Source organism: Neofelis nebulosa, chromosome 8 (assembly GCF_028018385.1).
Source record: "Neofelis nebulosa isolate mNeoNeb1 chromosome 8, mNeoNeb1.pri, whole genome shotgun sequence".
Classification (NCBI taxonomy): Eukaryota; Metazoa; Chordata; class Mammalia; order Carnivora; family Felidae; genus Neofelis; species Neofelis nebulosa.
Genome location: NC_080789.1, coordinates 102,448,543 through 102,475,464, shown reverse-complemented (window position 1 = coordinate 102,475,464; position 26,922 = coordinate 102,448,543). Strand labels below are relative to the sequence as shown.

The 26,922-nt window shown below is 47.9% G+C and overlaps 1 protein-coding gene across 1 annotated transcript in view; it reads left to right on the top strand.

Moving 5' to 3' along the window:
* NTF3 (neurotrophin 3) overlaps positions 1-25,790 on the top strand; it is a 67,289-nt gene extending 41,499 nt beyond the window's left edge. Inside the window, exon 2 of the mRNA XM_058743947.1 lies at positions 24,461-25,790. Within this exon, the coding sequence (XP_058599930.1) occupies positions 24,461-25,252 (792 nt within the window). The 3' untranslated portion in view covers positions 25,253-25,790. The remainder of the gene's footprint in view (positions 1-24,460) is intronic.
* The last annotated feature ends 1,132 nt before the right edge of the window (positions 25,791-26,922 follow it).

Here is a 26,922-nt window from a genome sequence, read left to right as displayed (position 1 = left end):
GTAGCACTAAAAATTCCTCTGGCTTTTATAGACTGTTTCATGGGCTATTAATGCGGAACAGACTGCCTTTGGAAACAGCAATTCACAAGGGGGTCAGCGCACCTGGATTCCTACTTCCCCTTATGTCATCAACCAGGGAGTAACTTTAAATATGTCACTTTCCTCATCAGGCCTTAGTTTCCTCGTCTGTCACACAGAAGCACTATGTGGGTTAGGAAAACTCGAATGCAATAGTATCTTGAAATTTTAAATTAATGCTGAAATATCGAAGCAGGATCTTGATGCTCCATTTCCACCCAGCGCGTGCGGAAAGAGAAGGGACTAACTTTGCGGTAAGAAGTTTCTGGGTAGACCGCAGGGGCACGGACAGCCGAGGGGAAGCCATGGCCCTTCCTAGAGGCCTTTCAGAAGGGTCAGCTCGAGCATGACCCTTACTGTGCACATCTCTCGCTGTGGCCATTCTCTTAGGGAGCTCTTCTTGGTGACACACAAAGGAGTCGGGGGCGGGGACAGGGATGGTGGTGAAGAATGGTAAGAAATCTTGAAAAGGCATTGGAGAGTGAGTAGGCTCTCTGCACAGATCTGAATTTGTTCACTGGGGAGAGATTTCTGGACCTCTACAGAATTCAGGGACAGATAGATGTCTTGGCAGGGAAGTCTCTGCTTCCCAGTGGCAGTTAGAAAGTAGGGTTTAGCATCATGGAGGTTTTGTCTTGAGGAGTGGTTGGAGCGCAAGGAGACAGGGAATGAGCTCCCCGGTGCATGGCACAACCCCTATAAGTCTGATGCAGGAATGTATTATGTACAAGACAGAAAACCAACCTGGAGGCCCTGAGACCTTTGTTTGCCTACTGTCAATTTTCACCTGGTTTCATTTTGACAAATGTGATATCTGAGGTCTTATCGAGGAAGCATCACCTGGCGAGAGGTATGTTATTCAGCTAACAGTAAGGTTGCCATCTATACATAATAAGGCTCTCAGAAGTTTCGAGTTTTTATTATTATTTTTTTTTATTCATGGGAATAATTTGAAAAATCTTCATGGAATGGGTAAGAATTCTAGGACTGCACTGGTGAAAAGCAGGTTGGGCGCTGTGCAGTGGGAAGGGAAAGCGTGATTAGGCATGTAGCGTACGTGAGTATTTAGGGAAAAACACGAGTCTGGGGTTGGAGGATCTGATCCTAGCTGTGTTGCTTCCTGGCTGTTGGCCGTTGGACGATTCATTTAACCTTCCTGCAATTCAGTTTGCTTAGGTTTAAAATGAAAAGAGTATTGGTCCTCCTATCTCACTGAACTACTGTACCAATCAGTTTGAAAACACACAGAACAGTGTATAACCTAGGCACTATGATGACATTTGGGATCCACCACTGCCACCACCCTCAGTAGTTACTTACTCTGTCCCTTGTTCTGGTCAGTTTTTTGTTGCTATGATTTGAACCAGCCTGGGAGTGGGGGTGAGGAAGCACTGATCTCCCATGATGCCAGGCGATTGGGCAATTTTTCAAGGCTGGCATCACCACCTTCCCTGATCTCTTCTTGTGTGCACCTGTTCCCCCCTGGGTCCAAGGTTCCTGGGAGGGTATTGCTAAGGGAAATGGCAAGGTCAGAGACCACCACTGCCAGGAGCTAGTCTGAGAGCTAACCTTTTGCTTTCTGCTCTAGAGTATCAGTGACCTCAGATTTCTCTGTTGATATCTGTATCAGTTTACTCCAAGAGCTATTATTCAGTGAACTTCTTAAGGGGAAAAAAACCCTCGAGCCTTACTTTCCTTTGGGCCCTCTCTGAGGTTTACTTGTAGGGTTCCAACATTTACTCATTTCAAAACCAGCCTTCTCTCCCCTAAGTGGTCTTGCTAAAGACACGAGCCCGAGCCTTCTTTTGCCACCATGAGGGATTTCGGCCTTCTTTTTCTTTACCTTTTCCCTGATCGGCTCTTCCCAGATCCTTGTGCCTCTCCTGAGAGTAAATCCTGTATGATCCATACACAGAATTGTGTTGTTCATGTTGCACGAGGCATGGTGCTAGGGGCTGAGGCTGCCGAGATGCTTGAAATGTGGGCACTGCCCTCAGTACCACTGACGCCCAGTAGTCACCTAGAGCCGCATGGGCCCCTTGACCTGGTAAGTGGTCTTCTTGGGGCCTTGCCCCAGCCTGGACTAGACCATCACAGCAGTGGCTAACGGGGCATTTTGGCCCAGCTGTAATCTCACATTTGCAAGTCCTATTGGACTTGCTTTTATTTGCAGGTTCTCCGGTCCTGTGCATTCCCTCCCATCCCTAGGAATCCCCAATCTGATCCGTTGGCTATGCCAGGGCTACAGGACCAGGAAGCCCTGCTGCAAGCATCACAGTCTACTAGCAGGTAGAGAGGGAGGGAAAGGAGTCTCAGGTCCAGAGGGGCTTTGGACTTTGGGGCAAGTTCCTTCCCGCTTAATGCAAGTGTCCTTCTCCACACCCCAGACAGCTGCCTTCCACTTTGCTTCTGCTAATGAGAGGCGATCATGCTGCTCCTGGGCAGTAAGCTGGGGCTACTAGAATTGAAGTTTTTATTTTTCTTTTTTGGCATCTGAATCCTTTTTTGGCAGTCGCTGACACACAGTTTTGTATGAGAGATCACCCCCATCATGCACCATCTCCCAGTACATCCAGAAACTCCTCCCAGCCATCACATGAGCATCCTCAACTGATTGACCCATCCACCTTCCTGGTCTTGCCTCTGAACAAGTGTCTTTAAAGGGTGCTGTTAGGCATGGCTTGGTGGCTCAGTCAATTGAACATCCAACTCTTGATTTTGGCTCAGATCATGATCTCACGGTTGTGAGATCAAGCCCCACGTTGGGCTCTGCACTGAGCATGGAGCCTGCTTAGGATTCTCGCTCCCTCTCTCTCTCTGCCCCTTCCTCACTAGTGTGCACAAGCACACACTCACTCACTCAATCAATCAGTGATGCAAGTAGCCCATATCAAGGGCTTTTGGAGAAGAGTGAGCATGAAAGAGAGAACCTAATAATAACTACACCAGGGAAAAAGCATAAATGGTCATGCTTCCTAAGAGGTTCATCCTTTGGCTCCAGGGACTTCTTGTTTCTAGAACCCTTTATACAGTACTTACCACGAACTAGGTACCACTGTAGGTGCTAGGGACATCAGACATGGAAAGAGAGCTTTTGGTCTGCTGGGAAAGACAGACAGTGAAAGCATGGTTATACAGGACTGTGGGAAGTGCAGAGGGGAAGTCATCGGGGGGGTCAAGAACAGGGGCAGACAGACAAATAGGAAATGAGGAGAGACAAGAGAGTCCATGCAGAGGTGAGAAGGCATAGGGTGTGTTTACAGAACTGAAGCCCCTCCCTGTGGGTAGTGTGCATAGAGTAAGGGGAGAACAGTGAGAGATGAGGCCAAGAAAGGAGTCAGCCAGGAACCACTGGGAAGGGCCCCGTGCCTGGGCAAGGGATTTGGGCTTTATCCTGAAGGTTTTAGTAAAGAACAAATTTTTGCAGCTGGGGAGTGACCCGGTAAGGCTTAACTCGAGAAAGCTCATTCCCTTCCAGTGTGGACAAGAAATGCCAGGGAGTCTGGGAGAAGACAAAAGTAGGGGCTCAGAGACCACCTAAGATTCTATTGACGTCACCTAGGCAAGAGAAGTAGCCCAGTCCATAGAGGAGTGGGCTAGCAGGAAAGGGGTATGTACTTGGAGAAACAAAGGAGGCAGAATCACCTGGAATTAAAGATCAGTGTTGTGGGGGGCAGGGAAGAGTGAAGACTCAAGCATGATAATGTGGTGAATGCTGGTGCCCTTGCCGGAGAGTTAGCACAGAAGGCCCGAGAAGCAGCGTTTCGAGGAAGGTGGTGAAGTCATTTGGGGACGTATCTCCCTGGAGATGCCTCGGAAACAGTCACGTGGAGATGTCCAGTGGGCAGTTGCATCTGCAGGCGTGGAGTCTAGGACTGAGGTCTGTGCCGGAGGTGGGGATTATGGGGGTTACCCACACGTGGACCGGTGTGCACAATTGCACCATCGCAAGCACAGATGAGAACACGGAGGATTTGGGGAGACAGCACTGAATGCGTAAGAAGGTACGTACCGGTGGCAGTTGGACAAAACTGTGAGAGTGCTGTCACAGTAGAGGAAGGAGGGAGATGGACAGATTCAGGAAGGACTGCAAGCTCTGTCCGATTTCAGTAAGGTGCTCAGGGGTGTCCTGGTAGGACTGGCACCCCGATGATGGTGATGGAAGGTGGGGATCCTGTCTGTTGCGAGGGGGCTGAGGAAATGGAGCTGGACGAAATGGCAGGTGCTCTTCTGCGAAGCTGGGCTGGGAGGAGGACAACTATTTTCTTTCCTTTTTTTAAGGTTGGCAACAGGTAGACACTGTGTACTGAGGGGAGGAAACCCATGGTGGGGAAAGAACAGGTTGAGGATAGAGCCCAGGTGGAGGCCCAGATGGAATGAGGCTCCCGAGAAAATGGGAGGGAGTAGGACCAGCATGTCACCATAGGTCCTGTTAGAGGGGGCTGTGACAGGGATGACTGGCCACTCCGAGGAAATGATGGCTGACGCAGGGCAGGCCCTACCCCACCCATGTGGTCAATAGCACCCCCTATCACTTTCGGGAGTGCAGTGGGTTTGGGGGGGTACAGGACCAGTCCCTTAAACCATGTGCATTGGAGCAGAGTCTGGTGGGTAGGGAGTTAAGGAATTCCTGTCTGAGGGACTCTTTTTTTGGTGCAGTAGGAGGCAAGGTTTTCAGTGTTCTAAGGGACCTCAGGGGACCAGTGTAGTTTTGAAAAAGCCGTCCCGAGGACCTGGAAACAACAGCGGTGTGTTGTTGATCCACAGCAAGGGCCGAGTTAAACCTGGGAAGGTGAATTTGCTGGGCAGCAGGCAGCGCACACGTGGGGTTCCTGCTTCCCAGCAGCCTGGCCTCTGGCAGGGAGGAGGGAGGCTCCAGTCCACCTGAGCCCGGAGCCCTGCTGTGTAAGACAGATGTGCCTGAGGGTGAGGGAACGGCTGAGGCCACGTGCGAGGCACTAACTCACGCCAGCAGTCAGCTCTGCGCATGGAGACGTTTACTGCAGCTTTATTTATGAGGGCGGAGAATTGGAAACAATAAATTTCCCACAAAGGGGTGTAATCCAGTAAATTACAACACATTCTGATGATGGAATATTATGTAGCCATCAAAATTTTGTTTGTGTGGAATTTTAATATGATGGGAAAATGCTTCAATTATAAGATTAAGTCAGAAAGTCACAGGATGATGTATATTAAACATTCTCCACCATGTACTGCAGAGGAACACTTTGCATGTGTTTAAAAAAGGCTGGACACAAATATTCCATAATGATACTTGTGGGAGCTGATAGATGTCTTTATATACTTTTGCATTTTTAGAATATTCTTCAATATGCTCTTATTTTATAAAGAAAAAGATTCTCTCTACAGAAATGTATTTAAGGAAAAAATTCTTTAAACATAAGAAAGGGTGTATGCAATCATAGTTTAATTTTGTCTTCTCAAAAAACCATTGTAGGGAGTCTCCATTCTCTCAGGACCTAACCGAGAAGCACCACCAGCATGGCTTCGTGTTTAAGAACACGGTTTTGGTGTCAGACATGCCTGGGTTCGAACTGCAGGTCTGCTACTCATCTTCAGAGCCTACTTAACTATGTGGTATGGCCATGGTGTGATCTCAGGCAAGCTACTTTCTCTTGGGAGTGGTTTCTTACTTATGAAAGAGGGAGCCCAGTAAATGCCCCCAGTCTCTTCTTTATAAATCCAAACCCCAAAAAGCTCCAAAACCCAGTGTCATTTCTTGAGATTACAGCAGATGCACTTGGCTACAAAATATGACCTGAATGGACACTCCCTTCAATGAGCATTTATAATTTTGCAGTGAAAATCTTAGTTTGTTTAATCATGGGGTACTGTCCCAGGTCCATTGAGAGTATTAGATGATATACAGTAAAATACAGGGTTTCAGAGAAGAGACTGTGAACCGGAGGGCCTTCCTTGGAGTGTTACTGCAGAATTAAATCAATTATGACTATAGAGCGTGTAGCCCTATTCCTGGCACAGAGTCAACCTCCGTGAGGTTGACTATGATCATTATTGACATTCTAATTATTCTGGAACCTTCACTAAGTAGAGTGCATGATTTTTGCTTGCCCTCTTCTTCTTCTGTTCCCTTCCTTATTGGGACCTTTGAGGAGACTGAAGTGTGGTTTATTATGGGAACTTAAGCTGACATTGTTTAACACCCAAGAGTGGAAAAAAATGGGAACTTCCAGCAAGAAGTTCTCATGCCTCTTTCCTTCTTCCAGATTTCTAGTTTCCTGGAGAAGAAGCCATAGGAAATAGGGCATGTTAACAGGGCACCCAGATAGTTGAAGAGCTCATCAAATAAGTAGGTCGTATTGCCTTGGTAAAGAATTGAATCTCAAAGCATATGTGTTCATTGTGAAATTCTAACATATTTACAGCACAGTTGCTCTACATTAAAAGATTTACTTTGCTTAAAGCTGAAACTAGTCTAATATATACATTCTTTTTAATTGAAGAATGATGTTTTAGTGTTTTCCATGGGAATCCACAATAAGCTTTTTTTGTTGTAAGCCCTTCTAGTGTTCTTTAAAATATAATTCAGTTCACAAAACTTTGATTTGCACTCAACCTTTTCAGAAGCATAAGTAGGATGCAAACTGAGGTCATTACTTCTTCCTTTTCCTGGATGAGTGGCGCTTCATAAATTCTGTTAGTGTGGCATTAGCCAACTACATTATTAACATCACCAAGGGGAATTAAAATGTATCATGTTATAGGATCAAAAGTTCCACATCCTGAGTCAATGCCAGTTTATTTCCAGACCCTTCTGTTTGACCGCAGTCTGCAGTGACCCCCTCCCTCCAACCATGACTCACCCACACTGGGGTGGAAGTCACTCACTGCTCCCACACATCTGTGTGGCCCCATCAGCCTCCCTGTGGTGAAGTGTTGTGCCTTCACAACATCAACATAGAATCACAGAGCCTCAGGTCTGGAAGGAAAACTTTTTTGCCATCGGCTCTATTAAATCCAGTTAATCTGGGCATTTAGACTGCATGCCTGGAAACTCACTACAGCATGCTTTCTAGTAAACTGAAATAGATCTCCCTGAAATAGATGGCTCTAGTGTTTTGTGAACTGGTCCAGTGGCGGAAGAGCTAGTTGGTTGGCCAGAAATGACTGCCTATAATGAGGCCTATGACCTTTTCCGCCTCAGTTCATCGGGTCCCTGTTGGCCCCACCACGGCATGCCCAGCACAGTGTCAGGACACATTCCTGCACATTCTTGGGTTCCAGCTTACCCTCCGTATTAATCCATTCATTAGCACCAAATTACAGCGTCCCTTGCCAAACCCATCAAGCGTAATTGGAGCTTCTGAAGTCGGTCCCCCAATTATATTAGTTCAGCTGTCTCATTAGCCACCACGCATCATCCAAACCCATCGTCAGACATGTTTTCCTTCATTGTTGTCATTTTCTTAATACAGGTATTGTGGAGAAAGATTGCTTTTAACACACATTTCTGCTTAAACTATTGTTTGATCTGCAGAATTCAGTCCATCTTCCCACTGAAGAGAGGCAGGTTGGGGAGGGTGGGGGTAGGGGTGGCTTATAAAAAAGTGGGCACAAAACTTGGGCCAATGGCAGGTGCCATCCATCTGCTTAGACAGGAGGATGCTCTCATGGCTTGCAGCCAGAGGGGGCCCAGCTTCAGAAATGACCCACTTCGTATAAGCTGGTGCATCCAGGATCCAGTGAGCCTAGAGAAAAGTGAGGTCTGCATTTCGTATTAGAGGGGCTCTCCCAGAGTTCACAGACAGATGAAGGATCTCTGCTCCCTGGGGGATCACAGGCATGTGGTATGCCCTATGGACTCTGGAAGACTTTGGTAATAGAGAAGGTTGTCTTTTAGGAAGAGTGCAGGACCAGGAGTCAGGGAGCCGGAATTCTGATTATAGTTTTACTTCCAGCCATGACAACTTTGAGCCCATCACTCACCACCTCTATGCCCTAAATGTCTCAGCTTTAAAATAGAAATACCCTCTCTTTTAATTTTCCTAACTCCATCTAGACCAAAAAAGCCCAAAGACAGTAGGATAGAAGTTTTAAATTCAGCCCTTTGCTTATAACAGGTGCTCAGTATATCATCCTTCCTTCCTATAAGAGAGTTGATGGTTCTGCCATGTCCCCAGATGTGTTTGTCTGCCTTGGATCCATGTGTCTGTTCTGGAAAGCCCCGAGCCTTCTTTCTAGCCCCTGGGGTCTCATGTTTCCCCCACTTGCCCCTGCTTGCACCTCTTAGGTCAAGGGGTTGCCTCACTGCCTGTCTCAAGGTGGCCTCTACTTGAGGGGGATGCTCTACATCCCCAGAGCACCTGTAGGGATGAAGCCATTAAGTACAAATACACTTTTGAGGAAGAGGAGCTATACACAGTTCCAAGTCTCCCTTGACCAGTTTGAGGTCTTCAGACCTTCCAACTCAACCCCTCCAGAGCTATGGAAACCTACTTTCTGTCTCTTCGGAAACCCACAAAAACTAGTGTGAAGCCATTTTTTAAGTCAAGCCCAATCATCAGAAGATGCATCATAAAGTCACAAGGGGGCTGGTGTGAGGGGTTGGGGTGCATGGGGTAAGGGTGGGTGAGGACGGATGGAAGGGCTGCCTGTATCCCCATGAGGAGCATTGGAAGTTATGTTGGAAAAATCTCTTCAGCCTTTATTTACCATGGTGGCTAGCCACGGGAGGAGGGGGGAGCTGGGCTGGGGAAGGAAGACAATAGAATGCTGTGTTGCCTTGCTATAAAAGCACGCTCTAAGCAAATAATGTGGCAAGCTCAGTCAGAGCACTGCTCAATTAGCCTCAGTGCTTAAAGGAGGGTCTCCCTGCAGCTGGCGGTGGCGGCGGGCGTGGCGGGCTGGGGCAGAGGAGCTCAGGAGGCAAACCTGCAAGAATCCTAAGCGGGAACCGGCCCTGGGATGAAAAGCACAGAGCGCGCCAGCCTGACCCAAACCCATGCTTCTTGAATAGCCAGCCTGAGAGGGGCTTGATGGGCTGTTCTCGGAGAGGCAGTGCGGGGAGCCCACGGATGATGTGACCAGAAAAGGGAGTGCAGACGTTTCATGCAGAGAGTGACCGACATATGGAACGTGTTATCGGGAAGGGTTACAGGCTGGAGGAGCTCCTAGAGTTTTTCAGGGGTGGGATGGGGGAGGGGGAAGCCCTCAGAAACTCAAGGAGGTTTCTAAACAAAAGGAATTTGAGAAGGGTTGGAGAAATAATGAGAAATGCAAACTTGACCCAGAGTTTCTCTATCTCTTGGGCTTCTCCCCTGCCTGTCCTTACATGTTTCCAATTCACAGGGACCAGAGAAGGCCACCGGAGCCATGTGCCTTACTCCTTAAATGAGCAGAGCTGGTGGGTGTGTGGTGGGGCGCAGAGTTATGGAAGACCCCCGGGGCCACCCCTTGATTCTCTGTGTCCATGGGGGCCAGAAAGAGAGTGTCAGCACAGAGCCTTGCCTTAGACCTCTGTCGGGGGGCACCCTGATAGCGGAATGATCTTAGGATGATTTGTTCTGATCCCTTCACTCTGTGGAAGAGCAGACCAGTGCCTGGAAGGTGGGGAAAAAAGGCTTGTCCAAGGTCCCACAGTGACTACATGGGAAGCTGGAGCAGGGGGCCCCGTCTTTGGAGTCCTCTTAACCCTTCGGTCTTCTCTCCTTCTTGGCTTTGCTCTCCCAACGTACTGTGCACGCGTGCACACACACACACACACACACACACACACCACATTCACACACACTCACACACACCACACACTCACATGCAGACACACTCATAGATACCCACACAGACACGCACACTACACACTCACACACATTCCCACAAACACAGAGACACACACCAATGCACACACTTAAACAAGTAGTCACACAGATACACACATACATACCACACACTCACATGCAGACACATGGACATACGTACCACACACAGATTTTCACATAGACACGTAAACCCACACACACACACACACACACACACACACACACACTCATACACATTCACACACAGATGTCCACGCAGATGTGCGCACCACACACACACAGACATTCCCACAAGCACCCAGACACACAGCACACGTACACACTCACACCACAAGCACACACTCACACAAATATTCAGTCACACACATGCATACATACCACACACTCACATGCAGACACAGACATACACACCACACAGATATTCACACAGACACATAGACACACACACCAAGTGTGCACATACACTTAACTCACACACAGATGTACACACCACACACTCACACAAACACACAAGTTTTCACATAGGCATGCACATGTAGGCACACTACACACCTACACACAGATATTCACACATACACACTATACACTCAGAGCAGATGCACACACTCACACACGGACACACACACACACACACTCACAGATACATACACCCAGGCATACACACACAGACATAACACAGATGTTCACACAGGCATGCGGACACATTCACACACACACGCACACACACACACACACACACGCATGTGCGCTTGCACGCTCCTGGCCTGTTTCCCAACAGCACATGCTTTGACTGGAATTCCTCTCCTTACCCACCTCTAAAGACCAAGGGCTGCTGGCATTGCCCCCACCCACTCTTGGAACAAAGTACAAGTGGCCTGAATGATTATGGCCTATTTTGTGGGCCTCCACACCATCGCCAGAAGCTCCTTTTGAAGCTGAGCTCTCCTGCCTTCGTGCTTTCCTGTAGTACCTGGTCTGTGGCTACCTGCCCGCCATTTCCCTGGTGGGTGGGAAGAAAGTGTAAGCTGGTGCAGGATATCTGGGGGACAGTGGCAGGGTAGAGCAGTTTCTAACATGGATCTAAGTGCACACACCTTCTGGGGTTACAGTGGTGGTGGCTTCGGAGAGGACGTTCATTCCCACTTCTGTTTTTCCCTGGCCAGGAAAAAGGCCACCCATCTAGCGGCCTTTGACTCAGTCGAAAACTCCCATTCAGGAAAGCCTTGTCTACCTCTCTGTCTCTGTGTCCCTCCCTCCTTCCCTCTCTCCATTCCTCCCTCCTTCTCTTTCTCTGTCTTTCTCACACACACACACACACACACACACACACAGAGGCACACATGTACGCACATGTGCCTGTGCACGCACGCACACACACATACACACACATACACCCTGAAGCCTCAAAGAGTAGAGCGTGGCTTTGCTCCCCTGCTTTGGCACTTTGCAGTCAGACCCTTCGGGATTTCAGCACCTGGGCTCGAGCATGCCTTCAGGTGATGGGTGGCTCCAAGGCTCCTGTTCACAATTCCAGCCTCAAGTCATCAGCAATATGCCAACAGTGGTCCTAGAGATTCATTTTAGATCTGTCCTCCAGGAGTTTACTCAGACGCTTCTGGGCAAATTTCATGAAATGTCATCATTGAAACTAACAAATGACACATTTAATCCTGTATAGTTTTTCTAGCTCTGGGTGTTTGCTTATTTTCGCTATGTAGCAAACCACCCCAAACTTAGTGGCACAAAATGCAGCCATTTTTTCATTTCTCGTGACTTTGTGGGTCAGGAATTTGGGGACTGCTGGGCTGGGTGATATTTCTGTGCCATGTGGCCTTAACAGAGGTCGCTTGGTGGTATTCATTTGGGTGATGGGCTGGTCTGGATTATTTAGGTCAGTTTTACTTGCAAGGCTAGTGCCCTGGCAGGGCCAGACAGAAGACCATCGAGGGGAGCCTCTCCAGCATGGTGGCCTTGCGACCTGCCAGATGACTCATGCAGTAGCTCAGGGCTCCAGCAACAGGTGGACGCTGCATGGCCTCTTACAGCCTTGAAGTCATATAACATTACTTACGCTTTACTATATTGGTCAAGCAGCCACAGGCCACCCACATACGAGGGCACACAGATACCACCTCTAGATAGGAGTGTCAAAAATGGGCAGCTGTGTTTTAAACTAGCAACATACTTGTCTATGTTATCTGGCCCCAGTGTATTTTCCAGCTAGACCCTCTTTGTAGATTGAACCATTTTTGATACCTGATGTATCAAGAGAGCCTCTATTTGTGCTTAAACATCCCCTCTCAAGCTTCCAGGGTGGCTCCACTGTCTCCATCGTCCAGGGTTCTGTGACTGGCCTGCAGTCCTCTGACCTCCAGCTTTTCCTCTGAGAATGTGCAGCCACACTCAGTAGCATCCTGAGAAGCATAATGACAGTTAGAATCCAGAGAGGCTCTCCAGAAACAATGAAGTTTTCAAACATAATGGAGAGCATTGGTCTTAAGGACATTGAGGAACAGGGACACCAGAGGGATGGAAAAGCCATCAGCATGGAGGTGAGGTCATGCAGAGTAATGACAGGATCACACATGGGAAGGAAAATGCACAAAATCCTAAAGCCCTTGAGGAATGTGGATATCACATGGAGGATGGTGTTGATGCTACCCAGATATTTGTAAAAGGAAGAAGAAGGGAAAGATTCTGCTTCCATGGGCTACCTCATTGGCTAGGTCAGGCTATGAGCACCTCAGACCACCCACATTGTATTGTTAAAGGTGGCATGCTGGTCAGGCTCACACGAGACCCCTCTGCCCCCTCAAGGATGCCCTGCTATCAGTGAGCCTTGTGGACAGGACCCCTCCTTGTGTTCTTAAATATATTGTCCTGTGCTGGTTCCTGATGAGCAACACATGGCTGGTCCTCTGGAGAGCTGGGTTCTTTTTTTTCCTTTTTAAACTTTATTTTTTTAAGTTTTTTTAAAATTGATTTTGAGAGAAAGAGAGAGGGAATGGGGGAGGGGCAGACAGAGATGGGGAGACAGAGGATCCCAAGCAGGCTGTGCACTGTCAGCGTAGAACTCAAACCCACGAACCGTGAGATCATGACCCTAGCTGAAACCAAGAGTCAGATGCTTAACTGACTGAGCCACCCAGGTGCCCCATGGAGAGCTGGGTTCTATTTCTGGCTCTTCCACTAATTTTGTTGTTCCGTTTGGGGCAGATCACTTTCCTGCCATAATCTTCCCATGCTATGAGAATCCTAGTGGATTAGGATGCTGGTGCTGGCTCCATAGAATGGGGAGGACCAGAAAATGAGACCAGTAATGAGGCTCAGGGTTGGCAGAGGATAATAGAAGAATGGAGGACTCTAGCTCAAAAGAAGCTTTAAAACCCTTTAGTTTGATAATTCTTCACCTAGGGTCTGTGGACCTCTGGGTTAGACTTCAGGGAGTCTGAAATGCCTTGAAAGTTTTCTGAAAAGTTGTTCTTTTATGTGAACATGTTTTTCAGGGGAAAGATGCTTTAGCTTTTAGCACATTCTAAAAAGGGTCAATGATCCAAAAATGGTTAAGAACCACTGCTTCAGTCTACCAGCATTATGTTATGTGATTCTTAACCGGGAGGGATACAGCCTCCCCAGATGGTATTCAGAAAGTGTGAGTACATTTTTTCAGTTGTCACCATGACTGGGGGACATGATTGGTATTTAGTAGATGGGGACCAGAGCTTCATGTGTGGGGGACAAGACTGAATAATGAATAACTATCCTGCCCAAATACCAGCAGCACCCTGTGGAGAAATATCATCAGGAATTCAGACCCAAAGATGAGCAATGATTCTCCCATTGCCACAAAGTTCATGAGTGGCAGAGTAGGTTTTATTCATGAATCAGAGCAGGAAATGTGCCAGGAGTCCACATTATTTTATTTTTGCTTGCCAACCACAAATATACTACAAAGAAAACTGTAGAATCGGAATCTGTCTCACCTTCGAAAATCCAGCAATTTTCCAAAGAAATCCCTGGGTTCTTGGTCTTCTTTACCATCAAATAAGGAAGGAGGGAAGAAGTGTTTTACATATTGGGAAGCCAGGGAGTGTATAAATGAGCCTGTTAGCCACACATGCCATAGATATATTTTTTCAGCCACTGTGAATTGGTGACACCAGGCTTAGACTGTGAAATGTACTCTTTACATTCCGGAGGCCCTGTCCTGGAAGTCCCTTTCTCTAAAAAGGAAAGGAACATTAATATATCAGTGTGGCATTCACTGCCTGGTTCACTGCAAGCAAGTGGCAGGTGCCTTAGACTCTCTGGAATGAATTGGGAGGCATTATGCGGTACTGGCTACAAGTAAGGCCCATGGGGTCACACCGACAGGGGTTTGCATCCCGGCTCAGCCTCTCAGTTGATATGTGATCCCAGACAAAATGACTTAATCCTTCTGAGCCTCAGTTTCCTCAACTGAAAAGTGGGGATAATAATCGTCTCTGTGAGGATTAATTGAGATAATCCATGTAAAGTGTCCCACAAAGTCCCTAGCATATGGCGTGGCTCAGTAATGCTAGCTGTTATTACAAGCGATTATTACGACTGTGTCTGTGATCAAAGACAGCTTCGGGTGCAGAGTGTTGGTGCCAAAATTGCTTTCAGAGGACAAGCTCTGGGTTGGTTTTCAGTCTCGCCCAGCTGCCCAGAAAGAGAGTCAGTAGACTGTTTGGGATTGGAGTTGTAATGTTTACAAAGTGCCTACCGCACACTCCAGCTTTGGTGGAAGATTGATTTTCTTACTGTGTGCACATCCCGTAGCCTTTCACGAGGGGGCAAGCAGAGGTCCAGAAATCACATAGAAGTCTCTCCTGCCTCGGTTTCCTGGTCTGCCAGGGTGTTCAGGTGAATGATGGCAGCCAGGGTGAGCAGAGGGAAGAGGTGCCCAGAAAGTAGGCAGAAGCCGTGGCACTCAGTCTTCAGCCATGAGTTTCCTAGAGAGGGGATCCAGACCAAAGATGGCCACAGACTATTTGCCAATCCCTTATTCTCATGAAAGGAGGTTGGCCGTGGGGCCAGCAGAGAGGCTGAGGGGGAGACATAGGCTATATTTGACACGAGCCCTATTGCCAAGCCTGGAGGAGAAAGGCTGCCATCTGACCACACTGCAGCCAAGTCCTCATGGGGCCAAACCATTATGGTTTGGGTTGATCCCGGTCTTGCTGCCGCTGCCCTGGTTGATGCACAAAGGTTTGGGTATTGCCAAGTCAGCTGCGGTCTTGGTTTGGAAGAGGCATCCGGAGTGTGAATGGAAGTCGTGCTTTGGGATTTCCCTTAGCTTCCAGCACTCAAGATGAAGCCAACTTCTTTTTCTGCCATTTTGAGACTCATTCTTGGCCAGGTGGACAAGATAAGTAATTTATCATCATCATTGTCATCATCTATTTTCATTATTAAAGATCACTCAGCAGTCCCTACCTTGTAATAATATTACCTTTCAGCTGTATAGCACTTTGCAGGTAATGCAGATGCTTGACACATCAACCCAATTCAAACACAAGGCATAAATCTAAAACAAAAAGTTGACTTGGACCATTATTCTCTGATGCTGAGAGTTTAATGCCAGCTGTACCCCCAACTGTCTGTATAACTGAAGCAACCTTCTCCTGCATGTTTTTACACTTGGAAAATGGAGTTTCCCAGATGCAGAAAGCAAAACCAAAATGTCTTAGAATATTAAATGATACAGTCATTTAGAAATAGCCTGGCTGTTCCCCATCCTCATCTTGAGGGGGCTGCAGCATGCCCCACACACACATGAGCCCATATATGCACACTTTTATGTACACTGGTGGGGGATTGTTAGTGTCCAGAACAAAGAAAACTAAATTTGTAAACACATGCCATTATAACTAGTAGCTGGATTGACTCAGACTTTCTCTGCAGATCCTTCCTTGTCCACCCTTTGGCCATGAAATGAGAGTCTGTCGTATGCAAAGGATAAAGAAAATCTGGATTTCCTGGGGCTTGTGTTGGCATACCAGGCTTCTTTCAGATCTCTTTGCCAAGATGGGGGCCATGCCAGAGGGTTCCTTGGCCTGGGGAATAACTGTACTACCTTGCTCTTGGAGCTGCTGATGCACATTGTTTTGACATGTGCCATACCTTCCGTCTTTCACTGCCTTGGGGTCACAGGAGAGGGTATGCTTTGAATAACGTAAAATTCCTCTTCCAACAGCTGTGCAAAAGCAAACTCACAGCTTTCAACTTCCATCTCAGGGCATTGAGCTTGGGTTTTGAATATGGGCTCCTTGTCAGTTCAAGAGTCTCTCTTCCTCATTTACTGGCCTCCCAGAGGGACCAGTGTCAGAGATTCCTTTCCGAGGGAGGTGAGTAGACTTTTGAAGTTCTCTATTTGTTTTGTTTCATCCTGGGATGTGCCTTCCCTGATGACTGTGTGCCTTGTTGCCCCTGGGGAGCCAGCATCTCCTGAAAGTTGAGGACCTTGTCCTGTCCCAGATCTCCGGGCAAGTGTTATCCAAGTCAGGCAAGTTCAGAACCCTGAGTTTAAGTAAGTTCTAACAAGAGGAACAAGAGAGCAATCCAAATCCCTCCCCCTGCTCTCACCTGTTCTGACTGTGTAGGTGTGGGTCTGCCTAGGGACTGGGCCTCTCAAATGAAGCAAGGAGAGGTGTGTCTTCCTTCCTTGGGTCCCTGATCACTTCTGGTTTGGGGGAAGCCAGAGCATGCTCATCAGCACCTTTTGTGAACAGCCATCCACTTGCTCTCTGATCTTGGCTCCATTTCTTGCCCTCTCTAAGGCTCAATTTATGTATTCTTTATGCTTCATGAGACAGGGAACGGAAGAGTTGCTGCCACTGCAGAGGCGAGCTCAGAATGTATGAGGCGAGATTTAGAAGAGAACATAGGGCTATAGGAGAAGACGGTGCTGTGGAAACCCACACAGCCCTGGTCATGTGAGTTCATTTCTCATTTGCTCCTTGTAGCCATTCCAAGTCACTCCTTCCCTTCATCCCTTTACAAACATTTCCCTCCCTTGTTGGTTTTGGATTCATCTTGCCCCCAGTGAGTTAACCTACGTGTTTCCAGTTTGAATCTCATCATGCTATTTCCAGGTTGCCAACCCCCATGGGTGCTGGGGAATAATTGGTCTGTCCTCACCGCTGTTTGCAGCACCTTCCCTTTGAGCGTCATCTGTGCATTTTAATTAATCTGCCACTTTTTCCTCTCTCCTGCTTCCGGATCATTAATAAAGAGATTAACCAAAACCAGACCAATCCCCAGCAGAGGCTCCACCAGGATCTCTCTGTCTCTCTCTCTCCCTCTCTCCCTCGCTCCCTCTCCCTCTTCCTTTCTCCCTCTCTCCCTCTCTCTCTCTCTTTCTTGCTCTCTCTTCCAGCAACAAGCCTTGTCATGGGTCAGAACATCTTCATGTGGCCCCACTGACTAATTTTCAGGCCCCAGGACCTGGGTTCAGAACAAAGCCAATTTGAATTAATTTTTTAATTAAGATATGGGGAGCAAGCTTCGCCAGTCTTTTATATGACCTTAGTTTAATATTTCCACCACATTCCTTTCCCTTTTGTCATTCTACTTTAAATCTATCGCTTTCCCACCTCTCCCCCTTTCCAGTCCCTGAACAAGATATTAGGGTTATCTGGCAGGATGGAGTCTTTTGAGCCCTTAGTATTAGTCAGAGACCATGTCATAGCTTCAGAAATTCTCCAAAGAATTAAACCCTTTTGGATACAGCTGGACAGTGTCCTTGTTAACCCAGCCAGAGAAATGCATTTGCCTCCAGAGGATGTGGCTGTACCAGAAATAATGAAATCTCTTGAATTTGCATATTAAAAACTTGGCAAATTAAAAAGTGCCTCCACATTTGATCTCATGCCTCCTCCTTGAGAACAGCTAGAACATAGCCTCTATGCCTTGTTTGTAAGTCATCCTGGTTTCCAGTGCTGGCACCAAAGCCAGGACTTGAGATGGTATGTTTGGTGCCCTGTCCACTACAGCACACGGCCTCTGCAGAGACGGGTGACCCTCAGAGGGACTGACCTTGGAGGGCATCAGGCCCCAGCAGGACAGAGTTTGCTTACTTTCATGGTGAACACTTTCATAGCGAATATGGGGAGGAAGAAATAGGAACAGTGTCCTCAAACACCTGGAAACTCTGCCCAGCCGTGGACCTTGAACTTCCTCTGGAAATAAACTCTCTGGAATGTTTGAGGCCGGGGACGGACGGACCACATGGCATAATCTTTGAGAGCATCGATTCCAGAGCCAGACTGTGATCAAATCCTGGCTCTGCCGCTTATTAGCTGGTTACTCAGCGTCTTGTGCCTCAATCTCCCCCATTTGAAATGGGGAACGTTCATTCATACCTCAGAGGAGCTGTTACTGAGATTAAAGATTTAATGTATGTCGGCCCCTGGCACGTAGCGTTTTTGTTCCTGATGCTCCCATTCCATCCAGGCTAAAAATGTACTCCACACGTGTGCAGCAAGCAAGGTCTCTAGGTGCTGGCTCAGGGGGAGGCACAGGTGCTGGGAAGCTAGTCCTGGAGTGGGAAATTGGAGCTCAAAGGAGAGCGCCCCCAGGTGTTTGTGTGTGACAGACATGAGTGGCTGTGGGCTCAGGTCCTGTCCCACCCTGGCTCTCTACCCAGCTCTCTTTTCCATTTGTGCTGCTTTGCCCAAAAACCCTCTGTGTGTGTTGTAAACTGAGCCAGAAAGGAGGAATCAGAAATTGCTCTCTTTTGAGTATTTTGAGGGATGGTGAAACCTTGTAGGAATGTTGCTCCGGGGACTGAGAAAACACCATATGTGGGAAAGCATTTCTAAGTGAGGAAAATAGCATCTGCTAGTTGGTCAGGATCTTGGAAAACTCTGAGCAGGGGAAATGGGCACTGGGGAGAGTGTAGGAAGGGGGTTTTACTGAGGTCTTTAACAGGTCTTTTTCCAATTATAGCCAAGAAGAGCCTGGGGACCATGGCCTACTTCAGAGCCAGGCCTTGTATTTTCTTTGGGAAAAGAAGGCCGAGTTGAGTGGCTTCCAGACCAGGCTTGGCAGAAGCCCATACAGGATCTCAGGCCACTGAGCAGTGTGTTGGGCAGGTCTTGATCATGGTAGGCATTCATTCACTAAGGAGACATGGGGACTCTGCAGTGGTCCAGCCCTGTGCTAGGCAGCAGGCATGTGTACATGAAGGGGACATGGGCCCTTCACCAAGAGGAACATACAGATGATGATAACACACTAGGATACTTGGATACTTGACTGAAAGAGAAGGAGCATAGAGATCCTTCTAAATTGAAAAATTCACTGACGTGCCATGCCTGGGTCAAGCTGGCGCTGCCTTCCTTTTCTTACTCCCCACTCCAGAGAACTCGTCTTCTGGGGAAAGCCCACCCCAGAAGATGGGGTGGAAAATGCAAGCTCTGGTGACCAGAAGGAGCCAGAGCTCAGATTCAGGCCCTTCTTGCCCCTGGCTTATTCAGAAACACCACTTCCCAGCCTCCCATACCTGTTTGCTTTTGTGATTTTCCTATTCTCTGTGCTTCCAGCTCACAATAATCTTTTCTTCTCCCACAACGAGTGTGGCTGGTCTGAGATCCAAGCACTTGCTAGTGGTGGCATTTGGGAGAGAGCTCTGTGTTGGTGCAAATTGCTGTGGGTTGTCTGTGGAAAAGGAATTCCTGACTCCAGCTACTCGGTACCTTGTATGTGTGCCTCGAGGACAGGCATGCAGCGACTCTGCTGCCACAGATAATGCAAGTTCATGTCCCAATAACATTTCCAGTGTACCGCAACAGCCAGATACTGTGCTCAGTGCTTTCATACAGATTTCATTATGTACCTCTCACAATAATGTTGATTATGCACGAGCCACATGATCTTTATTGAGCTTAGGAACCAGGTGTCCTCTGTCACTCTTTACTGTTAACTGAGGCGTCGAACCTTAGAAGACGCCCTCCACCCCACGCCACGCCTCAGTTTCCTTCAAACATCTGTGTTTTAGAGAGTTCTATTAGCACCATTCTTAGACTTGCCCTCTACAGAAAATCTACAAGCAGATTATCAAGGTGGAGGCCACAGGCACCCTGCTGGGTTTTTTAAATCTTTTTTTAATGTTTATTTTTTGAGAGGGAGAGAGAGACAGAGCATGAGCAGGGGAGGGACAGAGAGAGAGGGAGACACAGAATCTGAAGCAGGCTCCAGACACAGGCTGGAGCACAGGCTGACAGCACAGAGCTTGACATGGGGCTTGAACTCATGGACCATAAGATCATGACCTGAGCCGAAGCGGATGCTTGACTGACTGAGCCACCAGGTGCCCCACCCTGCTGGGTTTTTAATGCAGCCTTGCAAATGCCTTAGAAACACTGACCAGCCTGCAGATGATTTCTGCCCACTGCGTATTCCCAGGTATCATCATAAGGTTTTGGATTTGATGGTAAGAAACAGTGGAGCTCCAGAAAGAGGTAGGACTGATGCTAAGAGGCATTTGGAAACTTTGTTATATTAGCACTTTTTTTTTTTTTTTTGGTCTCACCCCCACCCCCACCCATGATGGCCTGATTTTTCTGTGCTGAGTTTCTGTGCTTGGGACTTGAGAGAGAGCCAGAGTTGTCTAAAAGAGTCAGGAGACCTGTGTTCTAACCCCGTCCCCCCATGCCCTGGGCTCCCAGAGGCAATGCCAAACAAGGTAGGGGTGGTAGGAGCAGGTCCACCCAGGTACAGCAGTGAATATTGTCAGGAGAGAACCTAAAAATAGTAATAAGATCAACTAAAAGTCGGTCTGCTTTTTATGGTCAGCATGCTTTGGTGATTTTTAGCCATATCAGTGATAAAATATTCCTTCCTGGTGATCCTGACTTCTCCCATTGCCCCCATTTAATTCCCACTTTCCTTGGTTGTCACTGCCCAGGGAAGGAAAACAGGTAGTCATGAGGGCCTTTTCACTCTGCACAACCCCAGGCTCTCCCAGCCAGATTGCAGCTGACGTTATAGCCCTCGTCCACAGCTCTGAACAGGACACCCTCCCATGCAGTCCTTGGTGGACTGGGCTCTGCCCGTCCCTCCTGACCAAAAATGGATGGCTACTCTTACCTTCAAACAATCTCTGCAGCCAGGGCTGGCTTCTTGGGTGTGCAGCAAGTGCCATAGCACAAGGTCCTGCCCTCAAGAAGGGGATCCCACACTCACGCTTTAATGCTCTATGGTTACCATTTTGAAGTTCTTAAGAATTTTATCTTCAAATCTGTGTTTTATATGTGAAGTCTGGTGGGACCATGGAGCACACACCTGAGGGCTGGGAGGGTTTGCTCACATACAGTCACACCTCCTGCCACCATTATTTTCACACAAGACTTTGCAACTTTGGTAGCTGTCCTGACTTCAGCCACCCTCACTTCCGTTCCTGGCTCACTGCACCCAGACCTCCACCTCGTATTCACCATGGAGAGGTTGCAGGGGAGAGGCACAGACAGGAAAGGGCTCCTGGCCTTGGAAAAGAGGGAATCTTGTGAGGAAAGCATGGAATGCCCTGAGGCCTGTGATACCTCGTACCACAGGCAATTGGAAAACACACTGAGAGATTGCAAAGAAAGTGGTGGTTACTACTTTGGGGTGGGGGAGGGAGGGTTGTGGAGAAGTTAGCTTTCCAACTGGGCACTGAAGAATGAGAATAACTTCAACAGGAAAGGTGATGAATGTGTGCCAGGGGAGAGGAACGACACGTGCACACGGCTCCTAAAGCTTGTCCTGGCAGCTTTTGGAAGAGCAAACAAGGCTGGGTCCTGGGAGTGTGAGCCTAGCTGTAATCTGACCAAAAGGGCCACCTGGCCAGAAGTGCAGGGGATCCCTCTACCCTGTGCATTTCTCTTCCTCTTTCAACTGCAATTAAGTTTTCCTCATCTATAAAATGCAGGACTTGGATTAAATGCTTGCTTTATATCTCTCTTCTACTCCTACAACCTTTTGTTTCCGTGTTCAAGCACCATAAAGATTCTTCCTTTTGTATCTCAAGGCCATCCACTGGCACCATCCACTTTGCTTCCTGTCCGTTCCCCCTTGTAAATTACCTTGCTAATCTACACATCTACTCTCCATGTCCCTAGGATCTCTCTCACTGACCCTACTTGATCTATTTCCCCACGAGCAGGTATCCTATGTATTCTTAGCTTACAGTGGCTGGGCCTTGAGAGGATTTCATAAATTGTTTTTTGATAGACTCTTAGTCCCCAATTATTTTATTGCAGCTGTATTCCATTTTGGGGGCAGGGAATGAGCGTGCAATTCTAGCTACACGTATGCCATTCATTTTGGGCTCAAGTTTCAGTTTGTCAAGCCTGCAGTATTGAAGGAAATGTCAGTGATACGCAGAGTGGGAGGGAGAGCAGTTATCCTGTGGGAACCACTTTCCTAGGATAATACAATTCCTGGGACAGTCTCTAGGGGTGGGCAGCAAAGCTAGAATCCTTCTTTTGGCTTTGACCTTGAAGGAGTCATTTGTCCCACAAGAGTGGTTCCCATGGAAAGAAGATGGTCCCCTTATCAAAGAGGTGGGCCAAGGGCCAGGAGGAGGAAGTTGGAGCGAAGTGCTTGCAGCGTTGTTGGCCTTTGGGAACGAGAGAGCAGTGCTTCAGACAAGACGGGAAAGAGGCTGCGTCTGGAAGTCCCGGGAGCTAGTTAGCGTGGGCAAGCTCGGGCATGGGTACTTGGTAAGCAGGGCTGCTTCTGTTTCTTGTGCCGCTCTTGTTTATTTCCCTTCTATTTTCCCCCTGGATTTAGTAAAGTCTTTTTGCAAATACCAAAGGTGAACCGAGGGAAGGCTTTTTATTTTCCATGCTTAGAGCCTTAAAGGGGAAACTGAGAAGCCCTGGAGGCCAGTGAGTTGGTAGTGATGGTAACTAAGGGATGGAAACCTCAAGGCAGTGGTGTGGATCACAGAGTACAGGTGGAGATCACTCCTGTAGCCAGCCCTCCCCACCTGAAGCGCCTCCTTGCAGCACCGACCTTCGGAAAAGCTGGGCTTTGCTCTAGTGAGAGAGAACCAGCCAGAAAGGTATCTTGAGGCCAGCCCTATAATTCCGTAAGGACCCGACAGAAACCACGTCTAGAGGTTCTGCTGTGGCAACGGAAGGAGAGTGTGGATGGGTTAAAATGCCACTTCAACAAGGAGATAGCAAAATTAAGACACAGCCACCAAAGGAAACATTTTGTACTAGAAACTTAAAAGGCCAAACAAACAAACAAAAGTGAATCCACAGGGAATCTTGCTGTTCAGGGCAAGTCCAGCCCATTAACTTGAGCTGGTTGTTGCTCTGTCTCCATCTCCTACAAGCAGCGCTCTGGCAGGGCCTCCCCTTTGTGAAGGGTTTGCGGGGAGGGGGGTTCTCTGTGAAGCAGTTGGGCACCCTGGTGAAGCATGTCCACTGGAGAGCTTGGCTAGGCCTTCTCACAGAGTGGGGAGCAGCCCACAAGTTCATTACAAGGTCAAGAGAACAGGTCCACCAGACATGGCCTGGCGAGGTAGGAGCCCATCTCTGAGGCTACATCATGCAGGCAGCCGACCTGACCCCATCCTCAGGTATTTCTTTGAGAGACCCAGAAGCTTCATCAGGTGTGGGGGAGGACGGTAGAGCTCTGTTCCTTGAGACAATTGCAAGTCTGCTCCTGTTGCTAAAAGAATGTAAACACACCTTTATAATTTTTAGATTCAGTTTTTTCATAATTTGCCAAGGTACATTGGACTCTGGTCTTTTCAGGCTCAAGTGATACTTAAAAAAATTTTTTAATGTTTATTTATTATTTTGAGAGAGAGAGAGAGACAGAACGTGAATGGGGGAGGGGCAGAGAGAGAGAGAGACATAGAATCCAAAGTAGGCTTCAGGCTCCGAGCTGTCAGCACAGAGCCCGATGCGGGGCTCAAACCCACGAATGGTGAGATTATGACCTGAGCTGAAGTCAGACACTCAACCAACTGAGCCACCCAGGCACCCCTCAAGTGATGTTTAAAGAAGTAGCAGGACGTCGTCCACACAGAAGAGACGGCTGCAGATAGAGCACACATCAAACGCAGATGCCGTGGGGGATTTCTGAGAGCAGAGGCAGAAGTCCAAAGTGCTCACCTCATCGTCCCTCTGCCTTTGAGGCTCCTAGGAACATGGGTCCTGGGGAGAGCCCTGACTCTTGTGTACTGTAGATCTCGCCACTCATGTATTTGGTTTAAAAAAAGTTATTTTGCCCTCTCTGTCTCTCACCTGCACAAGACACACACACACACACACACACACACACACACACACACACACTTCTTTCCCTATCACACAGCCACAATGCTGGAGGGAAGATTTGAGAGGTCTAAGAGAAAAAGGTACTTTAAAGATTCAGAGGACTCCTATTGAGACGGTATTTCCCAAGGAGAGAAATTGACAGTCCTGGTCCCTGACATCAGAGAGGACTCTGGAAGGTGACACCCTGCTCTTGCTTGCTCTCTCACAGGGTTACTCAACCCAGAATGACATGGATTCAGCTGCCACAGCCTGCTACTAACACCTGCGTTTCCTTTTCAGATCTTACAGGTGAACAAGGTGATGTCCATCTTGTTTTATGTGATATTTCTCGCGTATCTCCGTGGCATCCAAGGTAACAACATGGATCAAAGGAGTTTGCCTGAAGACTCGCTAAATTCCCTGATTATTAAGCTGATCCAGGCAGATATTTTGAAAAACAAGCTCTCCAAGCAGATGGTGGACGTTAAGGAAAACTACCAGAGCACCCTGCCCAAAGCAGAAGTCCCCCGAAAGCCGGAGCAGGGAGAGCCCACCAAGTCGGAGTTCCAGCCAGTGACTGCAATGGACACAGAACTCCTGCGGCAACAGAGACGCTACAGCTCGCCCCGGGTCCTGCTGAGTGACAGCACCCCCTTGGAGCCCCCTCCCTTGTATCTCATGGAGGATTACGTGGGCAACCCCGTGGCGGCCAACAGAACGCGGAGGAAGAGGTACGCGGAGCACAAGAGTCACCGAGGTGAGTACTCGGTATGCGACAGCGAGAGCCTGTGGGTAACCGACAAGTCCTCGGCCATCGACATTCGGGGACACCAGGTCACGGTGCTGGGGGAGATCAAAACCGGCAACTCTCCCGTCAAACAATATTTTTATGAGACGAGATGTAAAGAAGCCAGGCCTGTCAAAAACGGTTGCAGGGGGATTGACGATAAACACTGGAACTCTCAGTGCAAAACGTCCCAAACCTACGTCCGCGCACTGACGTCAGAAAACAATAAACTTGTAGGCTGGCGATGGATACGGATAGACACCTCCTGTGTGTGTGCCTTGTCGAGAAAAATTGGAAGAACATAAATTGGCATCTCTCCCCATATATAAATTATTACTTTAAATTATATGATATGCATGTAGCATATAAATGTTTATATTGTTTTTATATATTATAAGTTGACCTTTATTTATTAAACTTCAGCAACCCTACAGTATATAAGCTTTTTTCTCAATAAAATCAGTGTGCTTGCCTTCCCTCAGGCCTCTGCCATCTGTTAAACCTTATTTTGTGACCCGGCTCTCAGGAGCCGTTCTGCCGCTCTGTAAAATCTGTGTACACCAGTATTCTGCATTCAGTATTGTCAAGGCCATGACTGTCGTTTTAGTAAACTTGTTAAAATCAGATGCTGTCAGAGTTGTGTGTAGACACAGTGATGTCCCCCCTTCTGGTATACTTCATGTTTGATTAGTTCATTAAATGCACTGTTACCACGTCCGTTGAAATGATACCCAGTAGCTTTGAGCTCCACACTTAATTCTGGCCAGCAAGTTCACCATCAAGGACTTGCTCTCTCCTTTCTCTGCTGTCACTTTTGCCAATTAAAATCATGATCTGCTCCAACATTACGGCCACGGAACAATAATAACAAACCTGGCAATTTTAGTTTTGGAAGTTTCTTTTCAGCACATTTGTTGTTTTGGGGTTTGGGGTTAAGGGTTGGATTCTTTTTTGGTTTTTGGCTTTGCCTTTTGTTTTGCTTTCTGTAAGTGGTTTTCATCCTTTTAGGCATATAGGAAAAAATGTTTTAACTGTTTGTAACAGAACAATTGTACGGTTACCCAAAAGCAAGCTGAAGTGGATCATGGATAATCTACACACGGCAGCAAACTTCCTTCCTCATCAGAGATCCTCTGAGCACATGGCCTCCCCACTCCTATCGGGGCCCCTCCCAGAGCTGCATGAGGAATTAGAAGATGGTTGCACTTTGGAGTCAGACCTGGGTTCAAATCCTAGGTCCTCACTTCCTTGTGACTGGGAGCAAGGCTTTGAAGCCTCTTCGAGCCTCTGTTTCCTAGGGTCAGAAGGTCCCCACATAGGGATTCTTGCCAACTCATGGGGCTATCATAAAGAGTCAGCTAAATAACCACTGTAGACTAGATTTCCTAGCATAGGGTAGGCATTCAACATAGTTCCATCTTCCTTCCCTTCCTCTTCTTTCTTAGCTCTTGTATCCCTCTGTAACATTTTTTGGTGGATTCATCATTCTGAGATGGAAGGAAGGTGCTACTGAGTCCCAAAGAGATTGCCATGGTGATAGCCACACCAGTTCGCAAAGGCAAGCCTAAGGAGTTCCCCCAGGTGGTTCTCCCAAGCCCTTCCCCACTGGGAAGCAGACCTTCCCCCTGGTGCTAGAGCCCAAGGACTCTCATCTCCCATCTTGTCTGAGGCACAAATACCCACTCTCCCACTCTGGAGCCCAGTCCTGTGCCTTTCCTGCATTCCCCTGCCTTCAGGGCCTGTGTGTACTCTGTCTAGAGCAGCCCAGGCCCCAAGATTTCTCTAACACATGCCTAATAAAATATATGTTCTTTATGTGGCATGAGCCTCTTGAAACAGACTCAACAAATTGCAGTGGCTTTGGTTAAGAGCATCATTATACTACACTTGATTCTGGATGCCTAAAATATGAAGGCAGGACATGAGGAATTTGCCTTGTGCCCACCTTCTGCTAAGCACTTGCAAACACTGCCAC